Source organism: Anomaloglossus baeobatrachus, chromosome 12 (genome assembly GCF_048569485.1).
Source record: "Anomaloglossus baeobatrachus isolate aAnoBae1 chromosome 12, aAnoBae1.hap1, whole genome shotgun sequence".
In the NCBI taxonomy this organism is placed as follows: Eukaryota; Metazoa; Chordata; class Amphibia; order Anura; family Aromobatidae; genus Anomaloglossus; species Anomaloglossus baeobatrachus.
The window spans coordinates 27,280,806-27,293,689 of NC_134364.1; the positions used below are offsets into that span (position 1 = coordinate 27,280,806).

General features: G+C 43.3%; 1 protein-coding gene across 9 annotated transcripts in view; it reads left to right on the forward strand.

Moving 5' to 3' along the window:
- Positions 1-12,884, forward strand: part of LOC142258359 (ryanodine receptor 3) — an 847,167-nt gene that overhangs the window by 809,274 nt on the left and 25,009 nt on the right. For all 9 annotated transcript variants that reach the window (XM_075330934.1, XM_075330936.1, XM_075330935.1 and 6 more), the window contains 2 exons: positions 5,810-5,852; positions 11,653-11,780. In XM_075330934.1, the coding sequence (XP_075187049.1) occupies positions 5,810-5,852; positions 11,653-11,780 (171 nt within the window). The remainder of the gene's footprint in view (positions 1-5,809; positions 5,853-11,652; positions 11,781-12,884) is intronic.

The window sequence follows — 12,884 nt, forward strand, 5'->3', positions numbered from 1 at the left end:
ACCTGACAGAGATAGGGGAGTTTGATGAAGTTTTAGCACAGAATGACTGCTCAAACCATGTACCTCAGTGTACCCAAGGCATAAACAAAAAATTGTGTGCATCTTCCTACTTTCTTGGTTTCCATCTACCTTCGCGCTTCTTTGACTCTATGTAGCCAGAGCTGTCAACTAAACTAGAGTTGGTTAAGGATAGTTATTCTATGATGACAGACTCCCTTTGAGAAAGCGCTTAATGTAAGACAACAAGCTACAAATAGAGCTGCTACATTCATTTTTGAAGTTTCTCAGCATTAGATTTATGCAAGATGAAATGTCATCCTAGTGGCAGATCGCTGGACCAGTCATTAATAACTGAAGAACACGGCAGTCATCTACTCCCCAGGCAGAAGTGGCCGATTACACACCCAGCCAACAATATACAGTACATCACATAGCTGTACAGCAGATAGGGCTAGATATAAAGCTTCTTCATAGGTTTTACAGGCGCAGGTCGATTTCTTACAGACAAAGTAAAGTTCCGGGCACTACGTTACTTATTTTCATACAAGTGATCATCACCCCTGGCAGATGAGCCTTTATCCACCAGATGGGATGCTTCCATTTATTTTGTACATTTAGGAATGCGCAGCAAATTAGTAAGGATTTATTACTACTAAAATAAATGTCTAAGTTTTTTACTTCTTCACCTCAGAGGACAACTAGATGAGAATGAGACAAAGCCATTTTCTAGGAATTGGGAAGGTGGACGTGAAAATGTTTTAAGATGATGAAACAATATTTGGCTGTGTAGATACATTGGCATGTTAAAGTTTGGGCACCCCTAGTCAAAATTACTGTTATTGTGAACACTTAAGCAGTTGAAGGTGAAATGATATCTAAGAGGTGTAAAGTTAAAAATGTCACATTGTAATGCCTGCCTGCATCCACAGACTCAGACGGGCTGTAATGGATAAGCTAAAGGAAAGCCACTCACCAAGCAGGACCCCCAGAACCCTTTAACCCCTATACAGGGATTTGGAATTACACAGGGCCCTGGAGATCACTACCTGTGGAAGGCAGCAGTCAGAGAGAGTAGTTGTCAGGCAGGGTCAAACCAGGAATTGCGGAACAGGGACAGAATCAGCAGGCAAGGATGTAATCAGAAACAAGCAGAGGTCAAAACCGGATCGGGCAGCGAGGTACAAAAACAGCAGGCAGGAGGGTAGTCAGGAAACAAGCAGTAATCAGCACACGAAATCACAGAACAGGACGAAACAGGAGCCAGAATTTTCAGAACTATCTCTGGGAGAGGTCAGCAGATAGGAGGGGCATTAAAAAGGGTATGGTGGCTTCCCTTAGGCTGTAGCTGAATGATGGTACTTCAGCTGGGGACACCCGCCACCTACAGTCAGCCAGTGGCACTGCAGATCCCCAGGAAACCCAGACCAGTGGATGAGCGGAGCCTGCACCCACCGGCGCCGCTGGCATTGACTCCCCTCCCATCACCAGCACTATCCATGGCAGAAACACGGCGTCGCCTGGCGATTGGAGTAGAAGTCGATGGAGCAGACTCCAGTGGTGACGTAACACACATTTCCTTTGTTTTTTAGGCAAAACATTTTTTTTTCAACTTTTACATTTTAAAATTAACAAAAAAGGCCAATAGGCCAATGAAAAAGTTTGGCACCTTGCATGGTTAGTACCATGTAGCACTCCTTTAGCAAGTGTCACAGCTTGAAACTGTTTTGTAGCCAGCAAAGAGCCAGAGAGAATTGAGGGATTTGCATCCATTCTTCCTTGGAAAAGTCTTCCAGTTCTGTGAGATTCTTGGCTCGTCTTGCATGCACTGCTCTTTTGATGTCTAGCCACAGTTTTTCAATGATGTTCAGATCAGGTGACTGTGAGGGCCATTGTAAAAGCTTCAGCTTGCGCCTTTTGAGGTAATCTACTGTGGTTTTTGACAAATGTTTAGGATCATTATCCACTTGTAGAAGTCATCCTCTTTTCTCCTCTTTTCAACGTCAGCTTTTTTTTACAGATGGTGTTATGTTTGAATCAAGAATTTGTTGAAATTTCATTGAATCCATTCTTCCATCTACCTGTGAAATGTTCCCCGTGCCATTGGCTGCAACACAACCCCAAAGCATGATTGATCCACCCCCATACTTAATATTTGGCAATATATTATTTTCCTGAAATTCTGTTCCCTTTTTTCTTCACAATGCCTTTTATCATTGTGGCCAAAGAGTTTTATTTTTACCTCATCGGTCCACAGGACTTGTTTCCAAAATGCATCAGGCTTGTTTAGATCTTCTTTTGCATACTTCTGACACTGAATTTATGGTTAAGACGCAGGAGAGGTTTTCTTACGATGACTCTTCCATAAATGCGTATTTGTGCAGGCGTCTCTGAATAGTAATACGATGTACCACAACTCCAGAGTCTGATAAATTTTCCTGAACGTCTTTTTCAGTCAAGTGGTGGTTCTGATTTGCTTCTCTAGCAATCCTATGAGCAGCTTTTATCCAAGTTTTGCTTGGTCTTCCAGACCCTATTTTGTCCTCCACTGTTCCTGGTAACTGACATTTCTAAATTACATTTCCAACTGAGGAAAGGCAACTAGAAAACATTTTGCCTTCTCCTGCTTTGTGGGCCTCCACCATTTTCATTTTCAGAGTGCTAGGCAGCTGCTTAGAAGAACCCGTAGCTGCTGTTTTTTGGCACAAGGTTAGAGGAGGCTGGGTTTTTATAAATCTGTGAAATTTGCATCACCTGGCCTTTCATATACGGCAGTAGCGTAGCTAGCAGGGGGGCAGAGGGTGCCGCCGCCCCGGGCCCTGTGCTCAGAGGGGGCCCACCCGGAGCTGCAATACCATTACCTATATCAGCATGCACAGCGTGCCGATATAGTAACCTCTGTGGCAGTGCGGAGGAGACATGATCTCCCTGCACTGCTGCTAATGACAGCGCACACGCAGGACACAGCGTGGTGACGTCATCGCACAGCGCCGGGTAGGGGCGGGGAGGCAATTGCCCCCCAGGCTGCTCTCCCAGCTATTATTAAAGGGCCGGCCGCCTGCTGCATAATGTCATTATAACACACATGGCTGCGTACAGTGAATTGCGTGCGGCCGTGTCTCTTATACTATGATGTGGCCGGGCACACTGACAGGCGCAGACAGTGCTGACCGCCGCATAGTAGAGGAGACTCGGCCGCTCACTGTGCGGCCATGTGTGTTATAATGACGTCATGCAGCGCGCGCTGCCTCCATCCAGCCGAGGAGCATCAGGCAAGATCCCAGTGGTTAGGAGCTGCCTGTGTAGTAGGCGTGACCAGCTTTGTTAGTGGGCGTGGCCATGTTTTTCCCGTCCACTATAATCATGCAGGCTTCGCCCTCCACCTCCCCCCCTGCGCCCCCCTGCACCACACATCTGGAGGTCTTACCTCGGTTCCCGCTTCTATCATAAAGAACTCCAGGACACCTGGAGTTTCTTTCTGTTATCAGCCGCGTTGCTGAGGCCCCGCCGCTTCTGATCACATGGGCGTGACGTCACCACAGGTCCTTTAGCCTAGAGGGATTTACCATCAAAGTCTGTGGCCGCACAAGAGAGACGTGTCCTCCAATCATCAAAAGTAAAAAGCCCCCCAGCATGTGAGTGTGTGTCTGTGTGTATAGGATTGTGTCTGTGTGTATAGGATTGTGTCTGTGTGTATAGGATTGTGTCTGTGTGTATAGGATTGTGTCTGTGTGTATCGGATTGTGTCTGAGTGTATAGGATTGTGTCTGAGTGTATAGGATTGTGTCTGAGTGTATAGGATTGTGTCTGTGTGTATCGGATTGTGTCTGTGTGTATCGGATTGTGTCTGTGTGTATCGGATTGTGTCTGTGTGTATCAGATTGTGTCTGTGTGTATAGGATTGTGTCTGTGTGTATAGGATTGTGTCTGTGTGTATGTGTACAAATGAGGCATTTTACCATGTAAAGGGCACAGTGGTGGCATTAATATGTAAAGGGCACAGTGGTGGCATTATTATGTGGGAGGCACAGTAGTGGCATTATTATGTGGGGGCACAGTGGTGGCATTATGTGGGGGGCACAGTGGGGGCATTAATATGTGGGGGGCACAGTGGTGGCATTAATATGTGGAGGCACAGTGGTGGCATTAATATGTGAGGGCACAGTGGTGGCATTATTATGTGGGGGCACAGTGGTGGCATTACTATGTGGGGGCACAGTGGTGGCATTATTATGTGGGGGACACAGTGGGGGCATTATGTGGAGGCACAGTGGTGGCATTACTATGTGGGGGCATTATGTGGGGGCACAGTGGTGGCATTACTATGTGGGGGCACAGTGGTGGCATTACTATGTGGGGGCACAGTGGTGGTATTACTATGTGTGGCAGTAAGAGTCGTTTTTTGTGCACATATCAGGAGCAGTAATAGGGACACACACGGCAACAGCGGCTCAGTATTGGGGTGACGGCAGGATGAGGAGTTTTTGCAGGTTGGGATTAGATGGGGTTCGGGGCCGGAAGTGTGAGGAGTCAAGTGTCTTTGTGGTAATTTCTGTAGATGAGTTGTGGCTGGAAGAAGTTGTCATGTTGGTCTGGGCCAGATGGAAAAGACGGAAAAGGTGAACAATTCCATCTGAATGAACGTCAGCAGTAAGTCACCATCTATAACTGCACTGTGATCTCTTGCATGTGCTGCAGCACCGATATCTACCTCTATATAGTCACCATATAGCGGTAATATCAGTGTCTTCTGCCGAGGTTCCACTATACCCACGATTAGTCTGCGCCATCATAGTTATCATGGTTACCTGGTAAGGGGCCCACTCAGATGTTTTGCCCCCCCGAGCTGAAACCCTAGCTACGCCACTGATATACGGTGATAGTGAACAAGCTAACCCTAAGGCTATGTGTCCACGGTAGAATGTACCTGCGGATTTTTCTGCATGAAAATCCGCGACTTTCGCGGCAAATCCGCACCTTATTTTTGCTGCGGATTTGCCGCGGATTACCGCGAATTTGCCGCGGATTTTGATGCGGATTTTTTTTTTTCCCCCCCATTCTATACCCAAAATCCGCAACAATAATTGACATGCTGCAGATTTTTCCGGATCAAAATCCGCGGCAAATCCGCCGCGGAAAAATCCGCAGCATGGACACAGCATTTCCAAAATGCCATTGAAATGGCTTGGAAGTGCCGCAGCTGCAGATTTTCGGAAAATCCGCGGTAAATCCGCGGCAAATCCGCGGCAAAATCCGCGGTAAATTTGCAGCGTGGGCACATAGCCTAACAGGCTAATTAAGGCCTGAAACCTTGGGGAAAGTTATCTGAGCACACAAATCTCCAAGGGAGCCCAAACCTTTACATTTGCCCATTTTCGTTTTTGTAATTGTTAAAATGTAAAATATGAAAATAAATATATATATATATTTTTTGCCTAAAATACAAAGTAAATGTATCATCTTTAACGTTATGCCTTTTAAAGATCATTTAATGTTAAACTTAACTGTTCACAATGACTGTAATTTTGACCAAGGGTGCCCAAACTTTTACATGCCACTGTATGTATAATTATGTTGGATTAGTGACAATTTTCTGATCTGCATTTTCTGCGGCTGTCATACATCCCTGCAGCACCCAGACGTTTCATTGTACCGAGTGACTAGCACACGGCGCTCTCCTGGGACCTGCAGCTGTCACCGACCTTTCTGTCATTTAAATGCACATCACGTGCATCTAATTTATGATTTCCTCCTGATGCCGTGCTACAGGTGGTACCATGAATAATGTGACTTTTTATTATTCTGTTTGCAGGTCTTTTCCTAATAATTACTGGGATAAATTTGTTAAAAGGAAGGTAAGCTGTTAATCCCTCGCACACCTGTGCTGGGATCCATATTTTGCTTCATTATGTTATCATACGTGTAAATGACAAGTATAATATCCAGCATGTAAAGACCTGCAGTTCTGCTGTGCGGACATTATTTCAGTGTATTGGTTACTTTTCTATACTCCTATTCTTCTAAATAATGTGACTCCGAGCAGCCGTACAATAAACCTCACACTATGCGCATTGTGCTGGGACTTAGAAGAGGCGCTTGCTGGATTTCAGGCATGCCGGCTTATATTCTGCTTTCAGTTGCCTGAGCAATTCCACATTTTAATCAGAGTATAACATCCAGTAGATAAGTTTCCATGGATATTAAGTCCTATGGAAGAGATGTTAAGTCCCAGCTGAGCACTAGGTGGATTCACTGTGTGAAAAGCTGCCTGCAATATACACTTCAGTCTTACAACCTTGCTGTCTAACACGGGACAGAATGAACATACAATATATGAAAGTTGGTTAATACATTCTTTATAAAGGGAATCTGTCTCCATCTGAGAGCAGCATAATGTAGAGACAGAGAAACTTGGATTCCAGTGATGTCACTTACTGGGCTGCTTGCTGTAGCAAATCACTGTTTTATCAGCAGGAGATTATCACTAGAGGACTAGTAAGCCTGCTGCCAGGTAGTCCTCCATAGTCATGAGCTTTGAATAACCCCACTCCCATCACTGATTGGCAGCTTTCTGACCATGCACAATGAACATAGAAAGCGGCCAATCGGAGGTGTGGGCGGGGTTATACAGAGCGCAGCATTCAGAGAGCTGCTGATGTAAGTACATACTGTACCATGTGTACTTACAGGGTTAATGGCTTAACCTTTGAGACAAGCATATGTGACTGACAGGATCAACAAGGATAACCGTCAACACAGGCAGAAAGCAGCTCAGCAAGTGGCACACCGATGGAATCAGGGTTTCTGCTTCTACATCATGCTACTCTCAGATGAGACCACAAAAATCGGTAACAAATTTAGAATGAAGGTTGAAGATGGTAAATGATTAAAGGGAACCTGTCACCTTCTAGAATACTGACAAGCACCCAGGCCACTGTGTATAACAGAAAACAGACTTTTTATTATACTCAATGGTCTCAGGTCTGGCTCATCTTCCCTCCTGTGCAGTCGCTGTCCTCCTTTCCAGCTCCATGTGGATGATACCCGCAGTGAGCTCCAGGGAGAGAATGAATGAGCCGTGATCAGCGGTGATGTCACTCAAGTGATTTACGGTAACAGCTGGAGATACATGTGACCACAAATTGCCTGAGTGACATCACCACTGATCGCAGCTCATTCATTCTCTCCCTGGAGTACACAGCATATAGAAAAACGATTCCGGTCTTTGTGAGCGCTAGTAATAGATCTTTGATCTTTTAAGAAATTTGGCTTTATGTTTATATCTTGTGTTAATACAAGAGCTTTATGTTATTAATAATACAGCCAAATTTCTTAAAAGATCAAAGACCAAAGATCTATTACTAGCGCTCACAAAGACCGGAATCTTTTTTCTATATGCCTACTCCCATAAGGGAATCCGGGTAGAGCTGCTGCGAGTAATAGAATCCATCAGATCATTTAAACTAACAGCAGGAGGACACAGGTCCGCACAGAGCTCCAGGATTCAAGAAGTCGGTGAATCTGAAGCCAGCAGTGGCAACAAACCTGGATCCACCCAGCAGAACAACGGATAACGCCAGCTGAGACAGTCCCTCATCCCCCAGAGGAATTATACATCTAACACCGGGGTTGTGCGAGGGCGCACAACCTAACCAGGTGAGCAATTCTATAATATAAATATACAGAAATCACTCCACGGGTGCTTCTCATATGCGCTATATTTTTATCTCTACAGTGGAGTACACAGCAGGCAGTCATATGTTCTATGACGCTCGCTGTGAGATTCCGATGTAGCAGAGCTGAATCATCAAGGGACCTCGTGTGGATTATGTTGGACCCGTAGGGGTGTTTTGGGGGTTAATAAAGTGGTGGAAGAGGGTGTTTTTTGTATTTTATTTCAAATAAAGGATTTTTTCGGTGTTTGTGTTTATTTCTTTTCACTTATTACAGATTAGTATTGGGGTGTCTCATAGATGCCTGCCATTACTAATCAAAGGCATAGTTCCAGGTGTGAGTTTCCACTAACCCCTGATATTACCCCGATTGCCACCGCATCAGGGCAATCGGGAAGAGCCAGGTAAAGTGCTGGGATTGTCGCATCTAATGGATGCGACAATCCTGGGCGGTTGTAGGCTGTTATTTTTAGGTTGGGTCTCCTCAGCCTTAGAATACCAGCCCCCAGCTGTCAGGCTTTATCTTGGCTGAGTATCAAAATTGGGGGGACCGCACACTATTTTTTTGTTTTTAATTATTTATTTAAATATTAAAAAAAACTTATTTTGATACACAGCCAAGATAAGCTTACAGTTGGGGGCTGCAGAGTGTAGCCATATGCTTTATCTTTGCCTCGTATCATAATATGGGGGGGACCCTACATCAATTTTATTTATTTATTACTATACGATAGACCCGCAGATCGGGTCTTTGATTGATTACAGGCAGACGCTGTCACACAGGCTGGGGGCATGTCTGACTGTAACCAATCACAGATGCCAAATATGCAATGAAGGTAATGAGCGGCCTGGGAAGTGGAGGGGCTGCAGGAGCAGTGTACAGCCGCGCTAGTGATTCGGTAAGTATTACGTGTCTGCTCCAATCCCCGTATCCTCTCTACCACCATTTTTAAGTGCCGGCTTCTGATCCCCATAGATCGGCGTCCAGCCAGATACTCTGGATCAATTCCGGGTCAGAACCGGGGTTTTTTTTTTTTTATTAACCCGGTTAGACCCACCAATCCAGGGTATCTGTGAGTCTACCTGTCACTAGGGCGAAAAACCAAGGCAAAACCGCTGAAAAGAATGGACATTGTTCATTTTTTTAATAATGCAGCAAAAACCAGGGCGGTTCACAAAATCGTCAGGAAAACACCGCAGGTGTCTTGTGTGTGTGTACACGAGATTTCCGTAATCTCTTTGCTGGGACTGTGAAGGCAACGTTTTATTAGCATGGATTTGCATAAAACCAAGGCAAAACTATACTAAAAACAGTGCAAAAATGCCCTGTGTGAACATCGCCTAATACTGAGGCACCCAACAAACAGAATTATTCTCCCATTTTCAGTTTTTGTTGTGGCATTTTCCCAGACTGTATAGATTGGATGCAGAATTTGTTTAACCAATCTTTTATCTGCCTGGGTCCTGCAGAAACCCCATTCACATGTATGGAATAGACTTTTCAGTTCAGTTGCAGAAATTTCTTCATCGATTCTCTGGAGCGTGAATATAACTTTTCAGCTCTGAGATGTCAGAGTGCAGAAGATCTTACACGGGGACCCAGAGATCGCAACTATTCCCACTTATTCCCATAAAGCTATGGTCACTTTTCATTTTGCAAGAGAAAAACTGCAGCGTCCAAATGTTTAACACTGTGACTGGCATATATGAGGCTCTGTTCACACTACTGCATTTATCAAGAGAAAAAAAACTTACCGTATATGTTAATGGGATCAATCAGGATCTGTCATAGCTCTGTTTGGAATGGAAGCCATGACATTATTGTGCGTGTTGCTGGTCGAAAAATGTTTTCAGGGGGTATTTACTATTGTGCGCACTTGCCGGATTTTACCGTGAATTTGCTGCATGTTTCGATGCAGAAAATGTTTATAACCTGGGGAAAAAAAATGCTGTGCGCACTAGGCAGATTTTGACAGCTACCAGTTTTGCTGCGGGATTCCCGCAGCAAAAACAATTGCATGTCACTTCTTTACCACACAGGTCCCATGACGCTTGCAGACTGCTGCAGCCACGTCTGACACACTGTACTTAATGCAGCCTCGTAACGAGACTGCAGAGGTAATTACAGGTCATTGCTCACGGTCAGTAATGTGAACACATTACCGCTCGCGAGAACTGCAGTGTGTCCTCAGAGGGACTCTATTGATTGATCTGTCCTCTATCTATTATCTATCCCTTTATCTCTCTATCTATATCTATCCCTCTATCTATCCATTATCTAGCTATCTATCCCTCTATCTATCTCAGAAGGAAATTACTTTTTTTTTCTTCAATGTGCTTAATTGCATTGAATGCATTAAAACACAGGTACCAACCTGCGGAAAAAAACGCACCAAAATTTCAGTGTGGGTTTTTTTGCGTTTTTTTCCGCGGGTGCGGAAATCTTTCAGAGCCTGCGGAATTTTCTTAAGAAAATTCCATTTTTTAGTGCACACAGGGCCTAAATGAAATGTTTTCTCTGGATTATTGAAATTATTTGTGCAATTGGAGCTACCTTTTAAGTGCCGGCATGAAGATCTTCACTTCCATTCTCTTCCTTTGTAATTGAGCTGAATATTTGCTTTACATGGTGTCATTGTTGTTGTAACTGCTCCTCTGTAAATCCCTGAAGTCTTTCTGTGTACTGTCTTTTAAGCTAATAACGCACGCCAACATCCCTAATAAGCTTTCATCTCATTTAGAGCTTCACTTGTAAAGTACAGACTGTAATATATTACATTTTAATTGTTTTTCTCTGGATTCTCAATTTTTTTTGCTTTTGCTCAGCTGTTATTGTGAAAGAACAACTGTTGGTTGCTTATATTCATCATCTCACCTCATATATTTCACTAGCCCTACAGAACTAAACATTCTGTGCTTACTCCACTCCAGTAATTGACAGAACTGATGTAAAAAAATATATATATATATTTTTTTTTTTTTTTTTTTACAAGTTTGGGAATTTTTGTTATATTGGAATCCCTTTAAATAAAAGGAGGAAAGGTCGCTCAACCTCTAAAGTTTGTAGAAAATATTAATCTAAAAGTGTCCACCACAACTGAAGCCTCGTTACTGGGAGCTCTCAGATTTAAAGGGGTTTTCCAACAAACAAGGTTCTTTTTAATCAATGGATGTTGCAATAATAATTCTTTCCACAACTGGATCTGTTTAAAAAAAAATGTTCCTATACTGAGATAATCTTACGGTATATATGTGTCCCTGCTATGTACTGTGTAATGGCCATGTCTGACCGTACAGGGACATGGTCTGATCATGCCGCAGCTCCTGGGCAGGGGAGGAAGTAAAAGAGTATACAGATAGGAAAGCACAAATTATTCCTTATGTGAGGTAAAACATTTTTAAAAACAGGCAGGGAAATGCTTTACCTCACATAAAGTATCAGCTGTGATCCTGTGCTGTAATGTTTGTATACTCTCTTTTCTGTCATCTCCAGGCTAGGAGCTGTGGTATGATCAGAACATGTCCCTGTACGGTCAGACACGGCCATTACACAGTGCATAGCAGGGAGTCATACATAAGATTATCTCAACATAAGAACAATTTTTTTTAAACATCAAATTGTGGAAATTATTATTATTCCAAGATCTATTGATTAAAATGAACTTTGTTCATCAGATAACTCCCTTAAGGATCAAATTAATGTTTGGTCCGTTCCTTACAGCCCATGCATTATTGAGGAGGGCGGTGTTATAACCAGAGCAGTATATAATTACACTAGCCCCACTCTCATCTGTTTGGGATAATTGCAGTGCCTGTGATTAGTGGGAAGAAATGACCTTCATTGAGGAAGGTAAGGCACAAACATATCTGCATAAATTTGATTTCTAACCAAAGCCACATATAGGAAATGTTTTCTGCACACCTAAAATTGACTGCTGCTGGTGTTTTCAGTGGAGATTTATATGATGTCTTTTTAATCTAGGTTATCAATAAATATGGAGACTTGTATGGAGCTGACCGAATTGCCGAACTCCTGGGACTGGACAAAAATGCTTTGGATTTCAGTCCAGTAGAAAAGACCAAAATCGAGGAGGGATCGTTGGTATCATGGTGAGTTCTGCAGTACCGGAAGCTTCAGAAAAGTGCCGCATCTTCTTTCAGCTGCACCCGGTTTGTCAATGCTCTACCTTATGTGACACAAATCTGTATGAGTCATTAGTCCAAGGCAGGGGAGCAAGTGACTGTAGTCCCTCCGACATATTGGCTGCTGTCAAAATCCGTCCAGCTTACAATGTACACATACCTCTAATTTACATTTAGTCATTAGCCTTGGGATCAGACACATTTAAATGGTTTGCATAATGTTGACCTTGAGGTGACATTCGAGAAAGAAATCTCCATATCATTTAGAAGTGAACTTTTCATCTGTTGAAGTGAGCTGGCTTTTCTTTTTGTTCCCCTGTCTCCTGCAGTGATCATAATGATTACAGACATCAAGGAAAACTAAAACTAAATTATGAATACCTGTAAGAAAATACTCCAGGCACGTAATATAGAAATCAGTGTCTGAATCACAAGTGTTTTGTTAGGCAATGCCTAAGAAAATAGGCATAATATATATAAATATAATAGGCGTAATATCTGAGCTGAAATTATTTAAGCAAAACAAGGAGACAGAATTGTAGATTCCCTTGACCTAGCAACAAACATCCAAAACACAAAAGGTACGGCACCGGAGAATCAGTCCAAGCTCCAGGGCCACCAATCTTGTGGTTCTCCAACACAGCAAAGCCCCATGATACCAAGTAAATGGGACTTTGTGTACTGCCATATATCGGAGATAGGTAGCACTTTGGCATGTAATAGACCATGCTACATAGTTACATTGGTTGGAAAACGACATATATCCATAGAGCTCAACCTTTCTCGACTGCTTATCTATTGGAAGATCATTTTGAACCCACAATGTCATTTGATGTGAGAAAAGCATCCAGCCCTTTATTAAATTCTGATATAGTATCTGCCATTGCTATGTCTCGTGGTCGGGTATTCTACAGTCTCACTACTCTAGCTGTAAAGAACTACCGTATTTTTCGGACTATAAGACGCACCTGACCATAAGACGCACCCTGGTTTTAGAGGAGGAAAATAGGAAAATAAAATTTTAACCAAAAAATATGGTCATGACACACTGTTATGGGACGAGGATCCTGC